Source organism: Jaculus jaculus, chromosome 8, assembly GCF_020740685.1.
Source record: "Jaculus jaculus isolate mJacJac1 chromosome 8, mJacJac1.mat.Y.cur, whole genome shotgun sequence".
Lineage (NCBI taxonomy): Eukaryota > Metazoa > Chordata > Mammalia > Rodentia > Dipodidae > Jaculus > Jaculus jaculus.
This window is the reverse complement of record NC_059109.1, coordinates 33,590,642-33,615,498: the sequence shown is the minus strand read 5'-3', so window position 1 is coordinate 33,615,498 and position 24,857 is coordinate 33,590,642. Positions and strand designations below refer to the sequence as shown.

Here is a 24,857-nt window from a genome sequence, read left to right as displayed (position 1 = left end):
GTGGCATTTTTGGCTTTTGGCTTATGCTTCTCTCTTTCTGCCTGGTCCTGTAAAAGCAGGCCAGCTTCTTCTGCCATTATGGAACTTCCCCTGGATCTTTATGCTTCAATAAATATGCCTTGCCCCATAACTGTGTCTGGTCTGGAAGTTCATCTCAGCAAACCTGAAGCTGTCTTCTACAATATACTAATAAATAAAGCTACATTCACAATCAAAAGTCAAATATTTCTGCTTTCTTTCTTATTTTTATTGTGCTCATGAAATTTCAGATTATGCTGTGCATTCACAGAAGTCGAAAATCAATCTTTCACCTTTCAAAACAAGCTAGGTCAATTTGGTAAGACACACTTCCTTCCCCACTTGACAAGGAATTCAATATGTCCCAGTGGCTCTGTGGAGTTACTGTGACTAGAATGCAAGAACTTCTATCTCTAGACAATTTCTATGAAGTGCAGGTATGCTAATGTCTGAAAAAGTGAGACTTCTCTATCAAAGGAAACATGACTGAAGAAAGATGGTGAGCAAAGAAGGAAGACAGAGTGGCACATACATGAACCAACTGACAAACAAAATCTTGTCTCCTTTTTGTGTGCTTGCCAAACAACTAAGAAAAAAAAAGAAAACCTTTTTTTAATCATCCTTTTATGAGGTGCTGTTGAGAAGGAAAGGCAGCCAGATAACCATGTCTGGATGGCTCTTTCTATGCTTTCAACTCTTACAATCCTGCCTGTTTATTGTAACACAAATGGCCACATTCTTAGGACCAGATAAAAGCTGGCTAGATGCCTGAGATCATGCCCTGCCTCCTGCCCCTGCATGCTGTTAACATTAAGTAATCTTGCTTAATCCTTACACTAGCCAACTAACTGCATGGCCTCCTTGACACAGCCAACATTGACCCTATTTTCCTCTTCATTCCCTATAGTCCCACTCCTGTGGCACTTATGCTACATTTGGGGTTGAGGATAACTACAGGTCTATGAACTCCAACTTTTAGGTTCTTACCCATTTTAACAAAGAATTGAGCAAATAAACTCTGAGAAGGGTAATTTATGAACTACGAGGCTTATCTCGGGAAGAATTAGTGTCCAGAGGAAGGCTAGAAAACCCTAACCCAGAAACAAATTCTCCTTTTTGCCCAGCTGAAATGGGAGGAGAGTGGAGTGGTAATGGAACCTAGGGGTTGGGGGGTGGGGGGAGAAGCCCAAGGCAAGATCTGGGGGAAGGCTAGAAAGACTCAGAGAGCATGGGAATTCCCCGCCTTTCTGGGCTGGAAGATGGAAGCAGATATGGAAAAGACCTCCTTTACTGATAAACCTCCCTGGAAAAGCCTCTGGTGCCCCCAGCCCCCCTCCCCCAACATGTACACATACAGCAGAGCAATGGCATGCAAGCCCTTCAACTTTACATAGAAGGAAACTAAGAGATTAGATAGTAAAGGGCAGAGAGCATAGAGGAAAATCATGGAACAAATTAAGAAAGCATCCAAAACAAGACAGGAAAGTGGTTCAAATGAGAACAACTTCCCTCCCTCCTCCCCAGCCAGGGGGACAGTTTACCAAAACAGCAATCAGGAGAGTCCAGTTCCAGGAGAATTCAGCCAAGAGGCAGATTACACACATGATAGGCCTATTTATATGGGACAGACATCCAAGTTGGAGGAAGGTGACTCCAGACCAGGGTGTATAAGAAAGAGTTCTGGAAGATTCCTAGACTCATGAGGGGCCACCCCACCCAAGTGTGCAGGACCAACTGACCAAGAAGTGTAAAGAGCTGCTGCTAAGGGATTGCTTGTAGCCATCTTGGCTGAGATGGTATCAGACATGGGTTCTAGTTCTGCCAAGACAGGCCGAGGTGGCATCTTTTCATTCTCTTTGGGCCTCTGCTTATAAAACAGCTACTTTGCTCCTGTTTCTCTTTCAACACAGCCAGTGGAAATTTTCCAGGTACCCAGAGATTAAGGTACCCAGGGCCCATGTCTGGGGCTCAGCTTTTGGAGGTGTCTCCGCAGTGCCAACACCAGTGTGCAATAGTTTTCTCTTGTGGCCCTTTGAGTGCATCTTGTTGGCCACTTTCTGCCAAGCTGTTTTAATCCAGTAACACTTTCTAGGCATTATGTACTAAAACATTTTACCTATAGCAAAAGATCTTAAGCACTAAAGAATACATTTCATTTTCTGTAACAAGAAGTTCAAAGCAGAAATTTCTACTATTGATTCAATGATGTCTGCAAATACTTATTTTTTTTTCTGCCATACTCAGAGTCAATGGGAAGAAGAATATAGGATTCAATTTAAAACATGGAAACATAGAAATTCAAATTGTCATAATTAATCTGGTATAATCAGAATTGGCCTGGAGTCACCTGGGTAGATAATGGTGCACTTTCCCCAGAATAATGTGAGCAATAAATAGAAAATGCTCTCAGGTAAGTCCTGACCAGTTTATGCTACAGCCCATTTAGATTATCTTTACGATGAGCAAAAGGATACATAAAATGACCTCAAACAAATAAAGTGGATCATTTAGGATTTAGGTTTTATTTTTTATTTGGTTATTTGAAACCAAATAGCCTACACCTAAGACTGTCTCTCAGCCTACTATTTTTAGCTGACTTTTTTTTTTGAGAAACGGGACTCATTCCTTCCCAGGAAGAGGAGAACTTGAAGGCTGTGTTACTAACAGTTAAGTTGCAGAATACAGTGACTAGTAAAAGGCTGATTTTTTGTTAGGCTTATACACTTTTTTTGTTTTTATTTATTTATTTAATTTTATTAATTATTTTTGTACTCACCGAATACAGTCAATTTGGTACCATTGTTAGGCTCATCCGTGTCCTACCCCCTCCCCCTGGCCCCTCCTTGTTGAGGTATATGGGTCATGCATTCTGAAGGTAGCCCATAGTTATGGGCAGGATAAATGTCTCTTTCTGGAAGTTGCGTGTCACATGAAGGTTCTCCGTAGAAGATTCATCTATTGGCTATGCCACCTAGGTAAAGTGCTAGACTGGGGAAGCAGCAGGGGGCGCTGCAGCCTGTATGGGTGAGACTAGGTCGGCAGGTGAATTCAAGCTCTGTCAAAACTGGTTCTTTGCGCTCCTGTCCCTATCGTCCTGAAAGAAGCTAGCTTTCTCTTGTCTTCAGTTTCACAAACAATAAATTCAAAACTATATATATCTACTAGGAGCAAGCTTCTGAGACATTCTATGTTGTGGATTATGTACTCAAAAATTAGTCTAAACAAGTACAAGGTGACAGAACTAAATATCATAATTGAAAGCAAAGGAAAGAAAACATATTAATGTTCTTGATTTCTCAATAATAAAGATATAATTTAGATAAAAAGTTTTTAAAAGGTTCAGAGTGAAATGATTGACAGGAATATGAAGACTTAACTAGCATTTCCATGTTTATTTTGAAGCTTAATGGAACTGGTAGAGGGGAGAGAGATTGGATATCAGGAGTGATTCCACAGTATTCATAGTAGCAGTATTGAAATACATGAAGATCATTCATTATATAATGGGATTTTTTTTTTAATTTTTGTTTATTTATTTATTTGAGTGACAGAGAAAGAAAGCGGCAGATAGATAGAGAATGGAAGCTCCAGGGCCTCCAGCCGCTGCAAATGAACTCCAGATGTATGTGCCACCTTGTGCATCTGGCTTAAATGGGTCCTGGGGAATCGGGCTTCAAACCAGGTCCTTAGGCTTCACAGGCAAGCGCCTAACTGCTAAGCCATCTCTCCAGCTCGGTACAGTGGAATATTTTGTATATAAGTTGTAGAATATCTACCCATTTGTACTAGTTCTTATTTTAATCATGTGTTGTATGGTTCAGAACGTAGAACTGAGGCAATTTCTTTGTGGGCCCATGGTTTTAGTAATGCCAACAAACGGTTGGTGGGGATCAGAGCAAAGAAAGTGGGAAGAGAGCTCAGAAACATCTAGCAAGAGAAAAAGAAGGTTTTAAAGTCTTCTTATGGGAAGCTTGGAAGGGATCTTACACTGTGTTGTGGAGTGTGGGCTTTACATAGGGAAAGGAATTATGCTGGAGCCTCGCCCTCCCAAATCTTTGTAAAGTGGGATTTTCATCTTGTTTGGCATGTACCAGTGCTAGCTCTGGAGGAACTGTTTCCTCCCACTCAGGTACAGAAGGGCCTAGTAATTAGCGTAATAGAAGGTGATGGCCCCAGACCCTGCCTGAGCTTGCTTCAAGGAGAGGTAGAAACAACTCAGTGAAACTAGTTTCCATACTAGAGGATAGCTTCCTCTGGGAGTTAGAGCTGGACAGAAGTAATGAGAGAGGTATTTAAAGGAATCTGTAATCTTTACATGTACATGGACCGACTATAAAATACTATTCTATGCAATTGTTCACCCAAGTAACTAGTGAGGATGGCAAATTTCTTTTACCCAAAGTGTCAGTTTGGGGCTGGATAGACACCTTAGCTGTTAAGGTGCTTGCCTGCAAAGACTAAGGATCTACTCCCCACATAAGCCAGATGCACAAGGTGGCATGTCTGGAGTTTCATTGTAGTGGTTAGAGTCCCTGGCAGGACCAGTCTCTCTCTGCCTCTACCTCACTCAAATAAATAGATAAAATATTTTAAAATATATATTTTTTAAAGTGTCAATTTTATTCCCTGAATCTTTTCCCAACCCCATTAAAAAAAATCTCTTTGTTCTAGTTTTAGAAAATACAGAAAGATATGAAAGCTTTAGAATGAGGAAATAAGGGCTGGGGAGATGGCCCAGTGGATACAAGTAAAGATTGGAGTCCGTTTTTCAGTACCCACTTAAATGCTGAACAGGCATAATATTCTTCCTGTAATTCCAGTATTTGGGATGGAGAGATAGAAGATTTCAGGGCAAGATGGCCAGCTATATTAGCTGTACAAATAGCCCTCACCCAAGTGAAATACGCTGAGACTCCATCTCATTAATTAAGATGCAGTTAAGGAAGATACCAAGTATCAATCTCTGGCCTCAATATACACTTTCACACATGTGTGACCAAAGCCATTTAAACACACAAAAACACATACACACATGCATAAAAGAGAGGGGGGGGGAAAGAATGAGGAAATTAATATGTACACACATGCATACACATATATATATATATATATATACACACACACTAACACAAATATACATTCTGAACCAGTAGACCATCTCTCCAGCCCCTTTTATAATACTTAAATAAAGGTAAACAATATATTATCAAACATTTAGAATTTCTTTATGATGAAACTTTCAAAATCCTTTTTTCTAGCTTTACAATATACACAATGCCATTGTGATGAAGTCACTTTATAGTACAATATACACCAGAACATTTTATTCCCAATTTAATTTAGTAGAAATTGGAGAACTTTTCCTGTCCATCTTTCTTCCTTTATTTGACCAATTTCTGATAACCACCATTCTATTCTCAACCTCTGTGGGTTCAACATTTTTCAGTTTCTACATATGAATGACATCATTAGGCACATGTTCTTCTATGTCTGGTTTATTTCAGTTAACTAATGATCTCTATTTCTATTTATGTGGTTGCAAACAACAAAATTTTAGACTTTTATGCCAGGATAGTATCCCCTTGTGTATATGTACCACATATTCATTATTCATTCTTCAGTTGGTGAACACTTAATTTGTTTTCATTTATTGGCTAATATGGACAGTGAACATGGGAGTGCAGTTTTTACTTTGGAATACACTTTTAATTTCCTTTAAATATATAACTAGAGTAAGATTTCTGGGTAATATGGTAATTTGATTTTTGAATTTTCAAGGAAGCCATACCTCTTTTCCCTAATGGTTGTAACTAGTTTAATTCTTATGCTTTACAGTGTGCTATACTTTCTCCACATTCTCACTAGCACATATTATCTTTTGTGTATTTGATAAACCTTCCTATTTAGAAAAGGTACTGAATACCAATGTTGTTTTCATTTTCATTGCCCTGATATTCAGTGATGTATATAGCATGTTTTCATATATATGTTGGTCATTTGTATGGCTTCTTTTGAGAAATCTCTAGTTCGGTCCTTTGTCATCTAATTGTGTTACTAATATTTTGCCATTGAAAAAAGTTTTGTTTTTGTTTTTGTTTTTGTTTTTTTGAGGTAGGGACTCACTCTTGCCCAGACTGACCTAGAATTCACTATGTAGGCTCAGGGTAGCCTCAAACTTTTCTCTGCCTCATCAGTGATGGGATTAATGGCATGTGCCACCACACCCAACATGTAATTGAACACATACATACATACATAATACATAATACATATATATATATATATATATATATATATATATATATATATATATATATATATAATATTATCCCCTTGTTAAATGTAGTTTTCATTTTTTAAAAATAATAATTGGCAGGTTGCTTCTTCACTCTATAATTTGTTTGTTCTCCAGTAGTTTTGTAGCTTAATGTAATCCAATTAGTCTTCCATTGCTTTTGTTTCTTATGTTTTGAGAGTTAGATTTACTCTTTTTAAGATTATTTTTATTAAGAACATACATTTTATGGTTACCTCATGTGTTGATACCATTTTCTTCTCTCTCACTGCCCCCATTCAACAGGGGTTTGTTTATAGGGACTCCTCAGTTTTGTGGTTTTTCCCCTTACCCTTCCTTTCTCCTTCTCTTAAACCCATCCATCCCTATTATATATCTGAGCTTCAAGTTGCCTATCCAGTATGCAAGCAACTCAAGGTGATCCAGGTTAGGAACCACAGATGAGTGAGAACAAGTGACAATTGTCTTTCTGTGATTGTATGCGTTCACTGAATATGATCTTTTCTAAGTCCATCCATTTTATTACTAATTTCATTATATCATTTTTTTCTTACTGCTGAGTAGAATTCCATTATATATATCTACCACAGCTTTGTTATGTATTTATTCAGTGATGGGAACCTGGGTTGACTCCAGTTCTTAGCTATTATGAATTGATCAGCTATAAATATGGTTGAGCAAGTATCTCTGTAGTAAAGCATGCAGAATTAGGGTAAATACCTAGAAAGGGAATAAGTGGGTCTATTTGTAGTTCTATATTTATCTTTTTCAGGAATCTCCATATCTAACACCCAATCAACTTCATCATGGGTACACCAGAAGTGGAATAAATCCAGGCCAAAGGCATAGATAGCATATTCAACAAAATTACTGAAGAAAATTTTCCCAATCTCACAAAGGAGAGGCTCATACAAGAAGCTCACACGACCAAAGAAGAAACTCCCCAAGGCACATCATAGTTAAAAATCTTAACAATGAAAACAAAGAAAGAGTGCTAAAAGCAGAAAAAGAGAGAAAAAAAAGAACACCACATACACAGGCAATCTTATCAGAATTACCTCAGATTTCTCAACTGAACCACTGAAAGCCAGAAGGGCCTGAAATGGAACCTTTAAAAGTCTAAAAAACTATGGCTTCCAACCCATACTACTGTACCCAACAAAAGTATCCCTCATAATAGATGGTAAAAGGAAAACTCTATGAAAAAAGTCAGGTCTATGATAACATGAACACAAACCGAAGCCCTACAGAGAATACTTCAGGGATTAATTCACAGAGAAGAGTCAAACAACCATTCTCAAGAAAAACTTATGGTAACTAAAAATACATCAGGGTCAAAAAGTATAAAACACAAGAAAGCAACAAACCCCATAAAGCACCCCCTTATGGCAGGGATTAAATTCAACCTCACAGTTGTAACCTTAAATATTAATGATCTGAACTCATCCATCAAAAGACACAAGTTAAAAGGTCGGATCAAAAAAATGGGTTCTTCTTTTTTCTGTCTTCAAGAAGCCCACCACACCACTAAAGACAGACACCTCTCAGAGTGAAAGGATGGAAAATGATATTCCAAACAAATGGAAATAACAAACAAGCAGGTATTGCTTACATTAATATATGATAAGATAGACTTCAAACCAAAAGTAAGCAAAGTCACCTTTTTTTAAGAAAAGAAGATGGTTATTTCTTTCTAATCAAGGAAACACTCACACCATCATAATAAAAGACTTCAATACTCCATTATCATACTTAGGCAGATCATCCAAGCAGAAAATCAACAGGGAAATAATAGAGCCTAATATCACCATAGAGCAACTAGACCTAATGGACATTTACAGAACTTTCCACCCCAATTCTACAGAACACACATTCTTCATAGCATCCCATGGAACCTTCTCCAAAATAGACTATGTATTAGTACATAAAACATGCCTCCATAAATTCAAGAAAATTAAAGTAACTTCCTGCATCATATCAGATCACAATCTTTTAAAGCTAAACATTAACAACAAGAGATACATCAGGCACTCTATCAGCTCATGGAGCCTGAACATACACTTTTAAACAATGAATGATTATGAAAGAAATAAAAAAAGAAATTTTAATATTCCTGGAATTGAATGATAGTTAAAACACAACTTACCAAAACTTATGGAACATAATGAAGGCAGTCCTAAGGTGAAAATTCATAGTGCTAAATGCATCCATAAGAAACACAGGCAGGGGCTGGAGAGATGGCTTAGTGGTTAAGTACTTGCCTGTGAAGCCTAAGAACCCTGGTTCAAGGCTCCATTCCTCAGGACCCACGTTAGCCAGATGCACAAGAGGGTGCATATGTCTGGAGTTCGTTTGCAGTGGCTGGAAGCCCTGGTGAGCCCATTCTTTCTCTGACTTTCTTTGTCTCTCTCCCTCTTTCTCTCTGTCTGTCACTCTCAAATAAGTAAATAAAATAAAAAACAACAAAAATTAAGAAACACAGGCAGATTCCAAATTAATAACCTAAGTGTCCACCTAAAGACATTAAAAAAAAAAACAAAGAAATTCCAACCCTAAGCACTCCAGATGAAAAAATGAATCAAGATCAGAGCAGAAATTAATGAATTGGAACTATTAAAACAATTTTAAAAATCAATGAAACAAAGAGCTGTTTCTTTGAAAAAATAAAGAAGATTGATAAACTATTGGCCATTTTGATCAAGAAAAAGAAACATAAGCCTAAAATTTAAAAAAAGCAGAAATGAAAAATGAGAGTTCACAACAGACATCAATGAGATTGTAAGAATCATCAGGACATAGTTCCAAAACCTCTACTCTATAAAATTGGATAATCTGTAAGAAATAGATGAATTACTGGCAACATACCACCTACCAAAAACTAAGCTTATAGCAGATTAATCTCCTAAACAAATCTATCACACCCATGGATATTCAAAAGATAATAAAAACCTGCCCCAAAAGAAAAGTCCAGGAAGAGATGGCTTCTCAGCCAAACTCTATCAGACCTTCATTGCATAACTGAAATCATTTTTTTTTCTCAGTTTCATATAATCAGAGACCAGGGAGTCCTCCCCAGTTTTCTTTTATGAAGGCTAGCATCACCCTAATACCAAAACCAGACAGACAAAATGAGAAAGGAAAACACTAGGCCTATATCCCTGACGAATTTAGATACAAAGATCTTAAGCAAAACCCTTGGAAACAGAATTCAGCAACATATCAAGAGCATTACATCCACTTTGATCAAGTAGGTTTCATCCCAGGTATGTAGGGATGGTTCAGCATATGGAAATCAGGCAATGTAATACTCCACATAAATAAACTTAATCATAAGAACCACATGATCATCTCAATTGATACAGAGGTCTTTGACAAAATATAACACCACTTAATGATCAAAATGCTGGAAAGAATAGGTATGGGGGGGGTTATATTTCAAAACAACAAAGGCTATATAAAAAGCACCTAAAGCCCAAATAATATGTAATGGGGAAAGACTCCAGGAGTTTCCATTATGATTGGGAACAAGACAAGGGTGCCCCCTCTCACCACTGCTCTTCAACATAGTACTAAAAGTCTTAGCCCAAGCTATAATAAAAAGGCATACAAATTAGAAAGGAAGAAGTGATGTTAGCCCTATTTGCAAATGACATGATCCTGTATATAAGCTAACTGAAGTACTCCATCTCAAAGCATTTAAAGGTGATTAATTCTTTCAGTAAAGTGGCAAGATACAAAATCAACACAGAAAAATTAGTAGCCTCACTATATTCAAAGGACAAATATATGGAGAAAAAAAATCAGTTTTCAATAGCACAAAAGAATTACATACTTTGGAATAACACTAGCCAAGGATGTGAAAGACCTACATAATGAAAATATTTTTAAAAACTCAAGAAATAAATTGAAGAGGACTTGAGGAGATGGCTATACTTTCCATGCTCTTGGATATGTAGGATTAATGTTGTGAAGATGGCAATTCTACCAAAGACAATATACCGATTAACTACAATACCAATAAAAATTCCAGCATCATTCTTTACAGAGATAGAAGGAATGATCTAAAAATTCATATAGAACGGGAACAAGTCTCAGATATGCAAACATATCCTAAGCAAAAGAAACACCTCTGGAGGTATCACCTCACATGATGTAAAGTGATATTACAAAGCCATATTAACAAAAACAGCATGGCACTGGCATAAAAACAGAAATGTAGACCAATGGAACAGAATTGAAGACCTAGACCTTAGGTCAAGTAACTATAGCTTGTTGATCTTTGACAAAGGTGCCATTAAAAGTAGATTGAAGAAAAGATTGCATCTTCAACAAATAGTGTTAGAAAAATTGTATAGCTATATGTAAAAAAAAATCAAATTAGATCCTTTCATTTCACCATACACAAAAATCAAGTCCAAATGGAGAAAAGGCCTCAATATAAGTCCTGGAAAATCTTCTCCTACTGGTATAAAAAATAGGAGGAATTCCCCATGATATAAGAGTGGGGAAAGACTTCCTGAACAAAACCCTAATAGCCCAAGAAATTAAACAATTACTCAACCAGCAAGATCTCATGAAGCTGAAAAGCTTTTACACAGGCTAACATACCATAAGTAGAGCCAATCCATTACCCACTGAATGGGAAAATATCTTCGCCAGCTATACCACTGACAGAAGCCTAATATCTAGAATCTACAAAAAACTAAACAGTAAAAACAAACAAACCCACTCCATCTATGGGGCAGAGAACTGAATAAGGTGTTCTCAGAGGAAAAAGTACAAATGGCTGACACACAGTTAAGAAAATGTTCAATATCCCTAACCGTTAGGGAAATGCAAATTTAAACAACCATGAGATTCCACTCCAGTAAGAATGGCACTCATTAATAAAACAAACAGTGAATTCCAGGTCAACCTGGGCTAGAGTGAGACACTACCTTGATAAACAAAAAACAAAACAAAACAAAAAATCTCACAGCAAACGTTGGTAAGGATGTAAGGAAAGAGGAACCCTCATCCCCTGTTGTGGGAATGTAAACTTGTGTAACCACTATAGAAATCAATATGGAAATTCCTGAATATGATAAACCTAGAGCTACCAACAGAGCAGGTTATCCCCTTACTGGTCATTTATTCTAAATGCTCCATGCATCACTACAGAGATATTTGCTCAACCATGTTTATTGCTAATCAATTCATTCTACTTAAGAGCTGGAATGGACCAAGGCATCCATCATTGAATGAATGGATAACTAATTTGTGGTACATTTACACAATGGAATTCTACTCAGCAGTAAGAAAAGAATGATATAATGAAATTTGTAGAAAAATGGGTAGACTTGGAACAGACCATACTCAGATAACTCACAGAAGCACAGAAAGACAAAGGCTGCATGGTCGGTCTCACCTTTCTGTGGTGCCCAACTTGGACCTGCTCAGTTGCTGACATACCTGATACACAACTCAGGGTCCAGACAATAGGGATGGAAGGGTTTGGGGGGAAGGGAAGTTAAATATGGGTATCAAACACAAAACTACATCCAATATGAACTGGTCTTTGGAGATAGGCTAAATGATATAACCCTTAAAAGGAGTAAGGGGGGGAACACCCGAAAAGAGGGGCCCTGGAGAGAGTGGGATGAAGCCTATACTTAAAGCTTTTCTTTGTCTCTGGATTGTAACTACCAGTTCCAGAAATTGGTTGCTACCCACAATAATCAGAGAGACATATGAGGTCCCTAAATCAAGACAGCTTTCTGTCAAAGCACTTGATTACCCACCTGAGGCAAAACGTAAGGTCGTATTGCTGAAGACACCATATGATGCTAACACAGAATATGGAAAGTCCTGGCTGACATCTGGAAGAAAACCAGTCCCCAGAAAGTTAGCCTGTCTAGTCCTATAAAGTGCTAAATGAATTACTGGGGGAAAGTGGCCAGCAACTGTCTGAAAAACCAGAGGTCTAAGCTACTCAGAAGCAAACACCTTGACAGGATGTATATGCCAGGAAATTGTGGCACACAGCCCTGGTGGGTAACCAGTAGCTTTCTGATTGGCTAAGAGATCTGCTCAGCTTAAAGGAACCCATAGTTGGATTTGGAAACCCAGTCAGAAACCTATGGAGACAAACATTATGCTCTCCAGTGTCAAGCTCTCATTAGCCTTGGGCTAAAACAGGGGTTGTACACATCAAATTAATAATGCTTATCCCACTTAAACTATGCTGACTCCATTGTCTGCTAGAGAATCTATTCTTATTTTTCATAAAGCAGCGAGATCCAAGGAGACTAACTGCCCCTCGCACTTCAGCCAAGCCCCACCTGACAGCACAGAGGAGCTGGGGAGACCAACAAGAGCGCTGCTTCCACGCTGAACCTGATAAGCAGCGCCAGGGTGAAGGAGACCCACCCAGAGGACGCTCAACACCCACCTAAGCAGAGATCCAGAGGCTCCTAAGAGCTCATCACTGAAGTAGACTCAAAACTCACCCACAGTGGCTCATGGAATTTTGCAGAAGACGGGGAGGAAAGATTGTAAGAGCCACAGATTGAGACATCATGCCCAAAGGCAGCCTATCCCCCGCCCCCCCCCAAAAATTTGACTGCTGCTCCCGCAGGCATAAACCACAACCCCATAGGGAATAATTGCATTCCTACTGAGGAGAGTCCCCAACGGAATGGGGACAGGGGCAAGGGAAAAGAGGGACAGAGAACATGCAATCTCAAGAGTCTACAAGAAGAAGATAATCAAAACTAGATCAGGCTCAAAATGTACAAAGCCAGCCGGGCGTGGTGGCGCACGCCTTTAATCCCAGCACTCGGGAGGCAGAGGTAGGAGGATTGCCATAAGTTCAAGGCCACCCTGAGATGACAGAGTTAATTCCAGATCAGCCTGGACCAGAGTGAGACCCTACCTTGAAAAACCAAAAAAAAAAAAAAAAAAAAAAAAAAAAAAAATGTACAAAGCCCAACCTCATAAAGCACCCTATCATGGCAGGGATTAAATCAAACCTCACAGTTATAACCTTAAAAATCAATGGTCTTAACACACCCACAAGTTAATAGGGTAGATCAAAAAAATGGACCCTTCTATTTACTGTCTTTAAGAGACCCATCTCACCACTAGACAGACACCTTCTGAGGGTGAAAGAATGGGAAATGATATTTTGAGAAAATGGAAATAATAAACAAACAGGTGTTTCTATATTAATATTTGATAAAATAGACTTCAAACCAAAACTAACCAAAAAGTACTTTTTGAAGAAAATAAGGCCACTTCTTTCTCATCAAGGGAATGATCCAGCATGAGGACATCACAATCATAAACCTATCTGTGCCAAACACAGGTACACCATAGTTTATAAACAAAACCTACTTGACAACAAAACAGAAATAAACACCAACACCACCCTAGTGAGTAACTTCAACACTCCACTATTATCAATAGACAGATCATCCAAGCAAAACAATTAACAGAGAAATCATAGAGCTCAACAACCCCAAAATCAATTAGACCTAATGGATATCTACAGAACATTACACCCCAATTCTATAGAACACACATTCTTTTCAGCAGCCCAGGGAACCTTCTCCAAAATAGATTTACTCTTTAATCATTTTAAACCCAAGATGTGGTGTGAGTTATGGGAAGAACTTACTAAATCTCATGTAGTTAGCCATGTGCAGTGGTTCTTAAACTCCAGACTTTATCAGATCACTGGAAGGGCTGTTAAACAGATGCCTAGAGTGGTGTCTCCAAAATTTATGATTTAGTTGATTTGGAAGGAAGTGAAAATTTTCATTTCCCACATGTCCCATTTCACATCAACACCATTGGTCATGCTTTGAGACCTGCTAGTTTAGTGGCATTCAACTCTATATGCTTACATTGTTATTATTATTATTATTATTATTATTATTATTATTATTAATTTTATCCCTATAACTTTCCAGATGTTCTGATGAAATTGATGTGGCATGGTTCAACATATTGACTTTTTTAATGTTGATTGTTATTAGTAACAAGATGTTTCATATGGATACATTATGTGTTGGTGCCCTCTTTTCCCTCATCCCTGCCCCCATTCCATTGGTGACACTCCTCATTGGGGTTGTAAGTATTCCCGATGGGGTTGCAGTTTATACATTGTGGGAGCAGCAGCCAGTTATTATGGAGGGGAGGGAATGTCTCTGGGCCTGATGTCTCAACCTGTGGCTCTTACAATCTTTCTGCCCCCTCTTCCACAAAATTCCCTGAGCCATGGTGGGTTTTAAGTCTACTTTAATGATGAGCTTTTAGGAGCCTCTGAGTCTCTACTTTAGTAGGTGCTGAGCATCCTCAGGGTTGACATATAATTTATATCTAGTGTTTTATTATTTCTTATGCTCTGCTGACTCTCTGGAGCATGCCACAGTGGCTTTGCTTTCCTCTGGGACGTAAAGCCACCAATTACATCCTCTGTTTGTTGTCATTTTGTACAGTACTTGGTTGAAACTAGCTTCAATGTCCTTGCTGAGTTTTGGCTTCCAGCTTATTAAAGTCATAGTGCCATGTTCATTTGAGAACATGATAAAAGCACACCTTCTTGCTAAGAAGCAAGAAATAATGTAGTCTTGCACAGGAATGTTTTCCAAATTTATCTAGATGTGAATGTTTCTTCCCCATTATTTCCTTGAACCTAAAACCCTGGTAGGATCAACTGGGTGTGTGTTGGACTTGACTAGAGGAGGAGAATTAGTTATTGGAAGGAGAAGAGGCAGGGTATCCATGCTAGAACTTTGACCTGTCTTTATTATCCCCTATCTCTCAAGAGTAAAATATTCCCATGCAATTTCAATGTTTCTTGCATCATATCCTCCACAGCTTTTTGACTATTCCTTTTAATACAGCTTTGCAACTCAAACCTGCCACAGTTAAATCTTGAGAGGTATAAGGAGGTTCTGAAATTTGTAAAACATTGTTCTCTTTCAACAAAACCTGGCTTTTAATTCGGTTGCTTTTATATACACTTGAAAAGACCAGCTTTAAGCTCAAGCCAAACAATGACTTCTTTGTTCTAAAACTGAACCTAACCTGTCTCTTGAGTAATGAATGCTATTGCTTCACTGAATTTGGAGCTGTAGAGCATCATGACTTCAGGAAAATAATATATATATATATATATATATATATATATATATATATATATATATATAATAGTTGTTTAAGAGCTTCCATTATTTTTCTATTACATGCACACAATGGTTCAACTTTTACATTGGTTCAACTGAAAGCCAATTCAAGTAAAAGTTAATAAAAGGAAAGAGGATATAAAGACAAGGAAAATTTAGAGGAAAAGTAATTAAGGGTTAAATGTAAGTCAGAAGATAGAATGTATCCAAGAAATAGGTGCTCCAAGGTAACCAAAAATTGTTCCTCCTTATGCTTTTCATTTATTATAGTGTCTCCATTGCATGTAGAAGACAAGTGAATTCTTGTTATCACAGAGAGCATAACAAATTCAAAAATACCTGCATGGCAATGATTCAGTGGTCCTTTCTGTGACTGTGGGCACCTCAGTATTGTTGGCAAGTTATCTCTTTATCATTGCCAAGTCCTATTATTTTCCCACATTGGGTTCCATTTTCTAGACAAATAAAATATGTTCATCGGAAAAGATTCTCTCAGGTCTCTCAACACAAAGTAGTTTAGTTCATTTTAGTAAATGATTTATGGGTATATCACGGACATGCAATTTATTATCTAAAGACAGTATGCTTTCTTATATAGAAACATGAAAGCTCTATTTGTACCTAACTTTCAAGTAGTCTTGATTATACACTTTAAATACTTTAATCTTCCAACATATGTATGTATTTACCTTAATCTATGCATAATATACAATAATAACCTTGGTAATGCATCAAGCAACATAAAGTTGGTTAATAAACAATGTTGAAATATCAATAATTTCAATAATCACTGTTTTTTATTACTATAACTTTCTTTTATTTTATTAATTAGTTTTGTGCTCAGCATATACAGTCAGCTTGGTACCATTATTAGGCTCATCCGTGACCTACCCCCTCTCCTTGACCCCTCCTTGTTGAGGTATATGGGTCATACATTCTGGAGTTAGCCCACAATTATGGGAGGATACATGTGTCTGCTTGTTATGACCCACCATGTGGCTTTGACATTCTTTCTGCCCCCTCTTCCGCAAAATTTCCCTGAGCCATGTTGGGTTCATTTTTGGTCTGCTTCAGTGATGGGGTATTGGTGGCCTCTGGGCCTCTGGATCTCTGATTTGGTAGGAGTTGACTTTTCTCTGTGTTGATCTCCTTCACCCTTGTGCTGGTACCCAGTTCACCAAGGAAACAGCACCCTTGCTTGTTTCACCAATTGTCCTTAGTTTCAGCCAGGGCCCTTTTGAGGTATGATGGGGTGGGTCTCTCCTTAGGATCTACATCTTTCTGAAAAAGAGAAGCAGATTCTCCAATGGAGAGTAAGTTAGCACCAGACAAATGAGATAACCCTTACTTTTTTTTTATAGAGAAGGCCCTCTTATAGCCCACTATTGATGGTAGCTTGATAATGGAGAGTGGCCTTATGTTTGGATATGGTTCTGACTTGTTTCCCAGCTCCAGCTATGGGCCTCATACCTCTGAGGGCATCAGTTAGCCTAATCAAGAGCAGTTGGCTCCCCACCATGGCTGTGTGCCACTATTGCACTTGGGTGGGCATCACGGCAGGTTATTTTCTGCTAAGTAAGTTAGACTATGTGTTGCTTGGACCAATATTAGTCATTTCCCCCCAGTTGCCCATGTAGCACCTTCTGGCACTAGATGCACTGACTGTCTGGGGGCTGACTCTCTTCAAGCTTCCAGACATGCCATTGCATTTTATGTGTCAACCACAAAAGGTGTCTTCAGCAGTAGGGTCTTATCATTAGCCTTTGGTGGGTCATCAAGTACTCTGACAGAAATCTGTCTTTCTTTTAGGAAACCTTGTAGGTCTCACTGATTAAAAGCTCATTGTGGATGATAGCTACATACTGGTACTGGGAGTTACAGATCAGTGCCCTCTAAGAAAAGGAAGAAAAAGATAACTAATATAAAAGAGTTAGGGAGAAGAGAGAGAGAGAGAGAGTAAGAGAGAGAGAGAGAGAGAGGGAGGAGAGTAGCTGTAGAAGATTAAGGTCAGTCTTCATCATACCCTCTCCATTGTCTTGTGGTTCAGGTGTTCCCTCTAAGGGCCTGGTGAAGGTTCAGCCATTTGGTCTGCCTTTTAGGATATAGATTTTATGGTACCATTGCCTTCTGGATCTAGATTTGTGTTTCCCTCCCCCTCCGTTTCCCTCCCCTCCCCTCCACCCCTCCTATTAACTAGTCCACGAGATGCTTGCTGGGTATGTAAGGCATCTTGGGTAGATTCAGGTTAGGTGCTGCAGATGAGTGAGACTATCAACCCAGATGTCCATCACTAGAAGAATGGATAATTAAGATGTGGTACATGTATACAATGGAATTCTATACAGCACTAAGAAAAAAAAATGACATAATGAAATTTAAGGAAAAATGGTTGAAACTGGAACAGATCATTCTCAGTGAACTTACTTTTTTTTGTTATTTGCCAACAGAAGTTATACAGCTTCCTAAATCAGTGAATATGGAACATAGACTCCTGTGAAGCCAGAGGATACTGGTTGATAATGTCACAGTTTAACAAAATGGGTTATATTTGTTTAAGTAATTACCCAACATAGTGTTCTTCTAACACCTCTCATGTAATATAGATCTTAATTATGTTTGGTATGTACATTTTACAGATGAACAATAATAAGTTTAGAGAAACAAAGAAATCTGTTCAAAATAGTGCAGTTGGTAGGGGACTGAGGTGGGACTATCACTTGACTTCTTGCTCAAAATCAAGTCTCTGCCGTTTCTTTTACTGTGTATGCTTTATCACATCTCCTGGGGTAAGAAAGGGAACACATCTTTAACTACAAGGAACCAATAAAATTCTGAATGATTTGCATTACTACTTCAGGATTAAGAAAATCCAATTTTGATGGCAGTGTTTCTTCTCACTCTACTTAAGAAATCAATTTCCCATGACCCAGATTTGCTACTCATTGAGTAATGGTCTCTCATTGGAAGTTAACCTTTGGCCTATGAACCTCATTTTACCAGTTTTCTTAGCTACTAATCAATAAGTTCTAAAACTTGGGGAACTCAAAGAGTTCAGTGATTTTTGGAATATAAAAATGATGTACATAAATTTGTTATATGTGTAAAAGAAAAGAAAACCTGAGGCCAAACCCACACATTGTTTTGCTAGAAAATAGAGCTGCAGTCTTATATTCAGCCTGGAGTATTCTAATACAGCCCACCACTGATTCCAGTATTATGGACTTATTGCAAAGGCAATTTTATAGTTTTATGGATTTGACTTATTTTGCATGAGACTTACCATACTTTCACATGGTTATTCAGTGTGATCTCTTATGGTATCACTGATCACTTCAACATGTTTCCAAACATTTTATTATTTCTCAGGACCTGAATATGACAGAGACCTTGTTTTTACATAGTTCAAAGGCAAAAGAACATGATTTTAAAAAAAAGATATGAATAGTCTTGGAAATTAGCATCTACCATGGTAGCATTTATGCATTTTGGTAGTATATTTAATTTGAATTCTGACTATTTGGTGTCTTGAATTGGACAGAAAACCACAGGTAAATTTAGTCATTTTAACCAAAACAAGATGCAATATAAAAATGTGACAAGATTAACTCATTCTCTATAATACAAGTTAACTTGTAACTTGACATATTGACAATAACTACTTATGTCAGCAAGGATTTGAAAATTTTTAAACAAGAATAAAAGTTATAAATGGGAGCTGGAGAGATCGCTTAGTGGTCAATGAACTTTTCTGCAAAGTCTAATGACCCAGGATCAATTTCCCAGTACCCACATAAGCCAGATGCACAAGGTGGGGCATGCATCTGAAGTTTGTTTGCAGTGGCTGGAGGCCCTGGCATGCCCATTCTCCATTTTCATATCACTCTCTCTTCAATGAGTAAATAAATAAAATATTTTTAAATGTTATATTTTGAAGGATGTCATTTCTGAAGACTTAAAATAAAACTTTCCTTATAAAGTTGGTATGAAATAATTAAAGTATGTCAACATTCAAGAGTTATATCAGATATATTTACAAATATATAGTAATGCAGGAAATTATCTTTGTTGGTTAATTTTTTCTCTCTTATCAGAACTAAGTTTGTTAAATTTGTTAATATGTATTCTCAAATTCTACAAATGAGAGTATATAAAGTCTTATATATCCAACTTTCATAAGTAACTTTAATTTTTTAAAAATATACAACCATATATTAAACTCATCTTTGGGTGTTTGAAGTATAACAGTTAGCTTAGCATAAGGTTAACAGGCCCTCAAATAGGTGGATAACATAATGTTGTTTTTTCTAATGTACACCAAAATCTAAATTGCATCTTGCCTTCATTTGAAATCCAAGCATTCAGTTGTAGTAGAATGACTTGATGGTAAGTTTATCTTAAGACTTATGTAATCTTTGTCCCCTGTGTATCATGATATTGGGGGATATATTTTCTGGGGAGAACATGTGGTGGAATAATCTTTTAGGTTACCTGTTATGACCTGAGCTTGCATCATAGGGAGAAAATATGCTTTCAATTAAAATTGCCCTCTGGGGATGCTATTCTTTATGAATTCAGGGTGAAGAATAGCTGTAGAGTCTGGTCTGTGTCTGACAGCTGGTGCAAAGCACCTCGAATCAATAAAATTCTTATTAATTCTATCCTAAGTATTTGCTATTGGTTCCCATGGTCATGCTTCCACCAAAAAAATCACCTGCAGATTTGCTAGCTTCTCAAGCAGATTAATGCACAGAAAAGTGCCTAGAATTCCTAAAAGTGGCCTATATACTGACTGAAGTAATTCCAAGTGAATAAGTAGTTTCCCACCAGAAGTTTGTACACTTCATTTTAAGTGCATTAAGGTAATAAGAAATTTAAAATCGTAATTTCCTCCCCTAAGTAATGTTTGTAGAAAGTGAGACACCAAATTTTAACATAAGGGCATGTAAACTGGGAGAGGGTCATCCTCAAATACATGAATTCATTCTCAAGTCTGATCTACTTGACTGTAGAGTCATGTAAATTGGCTTAAAAGGTAATTTATCTGCTTTTTCCTTACTCTTATCTCAGAGCCTCTGATTCTTCTCTTTTGATCACTCAGTGAGGAACGAGATAATGCAAAATCACCATAATTATTTGTGATGCTTTGTCCCAATCTCGTGTGTTACTACACACTTTTCTGTATTATTCTTTATACCTTCATTTTCCCATTCACATCAATTACAAAGATTCAACTCACTGCATGTATGGCAGTCGCTGGTTCTAACTAGAAAAACAAAATCATTGGGAAAGGTTGATATTCACACCTTTCTTTCATGTCAATTCTCAACATAATTGTTAGGATTGTATATGGTTTGTGTGGGACACTAATAGCTTCAGATATTGAAATGTAATCCTAACTGAAGTAATAAGAGTAAGAAAACTTATTCCACCTAAGAGTTGAAAATTAGGGCTCTGGGTCAGGATCAGGAAAAAGTGTTTATGTTCACCCCATGATTGAATCTACTGTCTATATACTGATAGGCAAAGAGAAGAGAGAAGACATATGTGCAAATTTATTCTCCCTGTCACTCAGCATTTGATGCCCTGAACTTCTAGATGACTCTGCAAACCAGAAGGCAGGTATCAGATGTGACTCCTGCAAAGTAGAGCCCCTAAACCAGAAGACCATTATTAGAAATGACTTATCAAACTAGGACCCCAAACCAGAAGAGCATTCCTAGATGTGATCCCTCAAACTAGGAACCACAAAACAAGAGGGCCAGTATTAGATGTGACCACTCAAACTAAGAGCAGAAAACTTCTAGATAAAATAAACCTTTGCTCATTGAAGTGTTTGATCTGAGGTATTGTATACTTATGTGCAATGGAAATTGATAACTAATGTGAAAAATATTTAGTTCTCAGTTCAGGTGCTCATTAGCAGATAATCATTGGGAACAAGTTAGCATCATCTCTTTTTTATATTTGTTAAGTCCCATGGAACAGATGTATTGAGAATTATTTATTAGAATGATGGTGTACATCACATGGCAAATCAATCCCTTTTAGGTAATGTTTTATTTGCCCCTTTCACTCAGGACATGTGTGTCACCACCACATGACATGTCTTCCTCTCCTTTTCTGTTATTCAGTGCCTCATTCTCTGGATTTCATGTGAGTCATGGATGGGCATACTTGGAAAGATCATACTCTATATCATGTTAAAAACAAATAAATGTCTTCATAGCACTTATTGCAAATGTAGTTTTCATTTGGTGATAGTTTATGTGGTTTCTTGATTTTTAGCTTCATAAAGATTGACCGGTTCCTCTAATGGCTCTAGCTGAATCACATGCTAAAACTTGGCCACTATTTGTCAGTCATTGCTAACTTAATTGTTAGGCCAAGGACCAAACTCAGCCACTCCATACATTTTAGTCTATGGAAGACCTAGAACTCACCCTCTCCAGACATTTTGCTCCATGAAAGACCTAGAATGCGTCCACACCATGAAAGACCTAGAACTCAAGGAAGTGTTGATTTTGCTCAATAAATACTTGATAAAATAATGAATAAAATGAACTATGTAAAAATTCTAACCAAATAAGGGTTCTATTTTGTACTTGAACTTTTTCAGTTATCATAAGGAGAATGCGCACATTCATCTGCAGCTTCTTGACTATCATGTGAGATATATCTAACAATAGTGGTGGGAACATCAGACACAGAGGCTTAAACTAGTAAGTGAAATGCAATGTGCCATACGTAAGACTCTCCAAAATAAAGCAGCCTTGAGCAATTAAAGATATGCCTTTTATTTTTCAATATACATCTCAATAAAATGTATGACATCTGCAAAATATATTTTTAGAAGCTAACAGTCACATTCCAAAGGTTCAAAAATAATCCCATTGGAGACTTTAAAACAATGAATAATGCCATATTTACATGCTAGATAAGCTCCAACTGCCTGAGGGAAAAGGAAGGTAGAAGGGAACAAATGAGAATGAGAAAAGCAAAGATTAAAATGTAGTGACATCTTCTGAGGGGTGAATAGAAATTACGGAGTACAGGGTGGAAGAGCACAGCAGGCAGTTTTGCTAGGTGGTAGATTAAATCCATATAAAGAATGGCCTTGTGTCTGTGAGCCATGTGTGAAGTACGAAGTAAGTTATATTTGACTTAGAGCAATTCTGACCAAGCAATGCCCCCCCTCCTGATTTTTTTTAAAATTTTTTTGTTTTTTTGAGGTAGGGTCTCATTCTAGCTCAGGCTGACCTAGAATTTACTATATAGACTCAGAATGGCCTCAAACTCACACCAATCCTCCTACCACTGCCTCCCAAGTGTTGGGATTAAAGGCCCAGCTGTTTGTTTGCTTTTTAGATAGTCTTTGCTCTGTTTCTCAGGCTGATCTTGAACATGGTAACTAAAGTGGTCTTACTATCTTTACCTTATAATTAAAGAATGTTTAAGTTTATATATTTGGCAAGTAAAGTGGAAACACGGCTTACACAGGAATTATCTATTCTCAATAGTCTGGTTTTAATTTAGCCAGATAAATTATGAGTTATAAAATTAATTAAAATATAAAATAAAAAATGTAAACATATAGCTCATTTAAAATTGTTGTCTTGAGGACTAGCAAGATAGCTCAGTGATTAAAGACACTTGCTTACAAAGCCTGACAGCCTGGGTTCAACTTCCCAGGACACATGTACAACCAGATGCACTAAGTGGTGCTGGCATCTGGAGTTCATTTGCAGTGACAGGAGGCCCTGGGGTACCCATTCCCTTCCATTCTCTTTATCATTCTCTCTTACTCCCTCCTTCTTCCTACAAATAAATGAAATAACATATTTTTTTTAAAATGTTGCCTGAGGGGATGGGCAGATGACTCCATGAGTAAGAGAAGTTTCTGCACAAGTGTGAGGACCTGAGATCAGACCACCAGTTCCCACATATAAGGGCAGGCTGTCACCCCAACACTGAAGGGGCTGGAGACAGGAGGACCATTGAGTCTCATTGGTCAGCTAGTCTAGCAGGATATTTGGCATGATCCAGGCTCAGTTTGAGACCCTTTCTCAAGGAAACAAGGCCCAAGAACCACAGAAGAGAGTACCCAACGTCCTCTCCTGGCCTCTGCATGCATGCAAAAGGGCATTAAGGGATGCACACATACATTGTCCACCTACACACCTATCCATGTCATCTACACTAACATCACATACATACACACTAAAAACTATTGCTTTGAATTTCTAAACAGAGTTTTTAAAATTATGCTTACTTACCACTCAAAGATGTTTCAGAAACATTTAATTATTTCTTAAATTACTTACAAAGTTTCACCTGTATCAGCATGGTCTGATTCTGAAAACTAACTGAAAAAAAAATCAAATGGATAATGTGGATAAATAATTGATTTGTGTCTTCTCAGTTAACAATATCAACAAATTAGAAAACCATATGGTCATTACTATGTTTGATGTTGGTGGCACAATACCAAAACAAATTAGTATAGTAATAAAATCTATGTTTTATGATAGAGGCTTAATTTAATCCTTTTTATATAACAGCATAGACAAGAGTGACTTCCCCAAATCATAACATTGAAGGTCAATCTTACCTGCACACATGTAAAATATACTTAATTTGGGGACTGGAGAAGATGGCTTAGCATTTAAAAATGCTTGCTTGTAAGGATACATAATGCTAGTGGTGCATCCTTTCAGAATCTGGTGAGTCAACGCATAGCCACTCACAACATCAGTGGTAAGAAAAACATCCAGGCAGCCAAAGAGGACTAAGAATGGCCTTTCATGGTCTTTTCACACAGCATTTTTTGCCCACATGTGTACATCTCTTATGTAGAGCACTCAGGATTCTTGGGTTAACCATCAGATCGTTCTCCATCTTGGTGAGTACTGTTCTCACCTACAGTTCTCTGATCCTCCACATGGGTAATTTTTTAAGGAGAGCACTCTTGCTGCTGTGGTTGACCATCAGATGGTGCTCCAACCTTGAGCACCATTCTCACATGCACTCCTCTGATCCTTGACATCAGTGACTCTTAAGAGTCAACAAATCTAAGATATGCTGGGTTTTGCTTCAAAAAAGTCTATATTTGTTTATTTCTTTATATCACTGTAATAAGTATGGGGTGTAGAGGCCTACAGAACAAACAAACAAAAGACTGGGCTGTAAAGCCAAAGGACCCAGGTTCGATTCTCTAGGACCCACATAAGCCAGATGCAAAAGGTAGCACAGGTGTCTGGAGTTTGTTTGCAGTGGTTAAAAGCCCTGGCATGCCAATTCTCTCTCTCTCTCTCTCTCTCTCTCTCTCTCTCTCTCTCTCTCTCTCTCTCATAAATAAATAAAATATTTAAAACACA

General features: G+C 37.7%; 1 protein-coding gene across 1 annotated transcript in view; it reads left to right on the top strand.

Moving 5' to 3' along the window:
- Window positions 1-12,747, top strand: part of Gfral (GDNF family receptor alpha like) — a 94,998-nt gene extending 82,251 nt beyond the window's left edge. The window contains exon 10 of the mRNA XM_045156977.1: window positions 12,583-12,747. Coding sequence (XP_045012912.1) covers window positions 12,583-12,747 — 165 coding nt within the window. The remainder of the gene's footprint in view (window positions 1-12,582) is intronic.
- The last annotated feature ends 12,110 nt before the right edge of the window (window positions 12,748-24,857 follow it).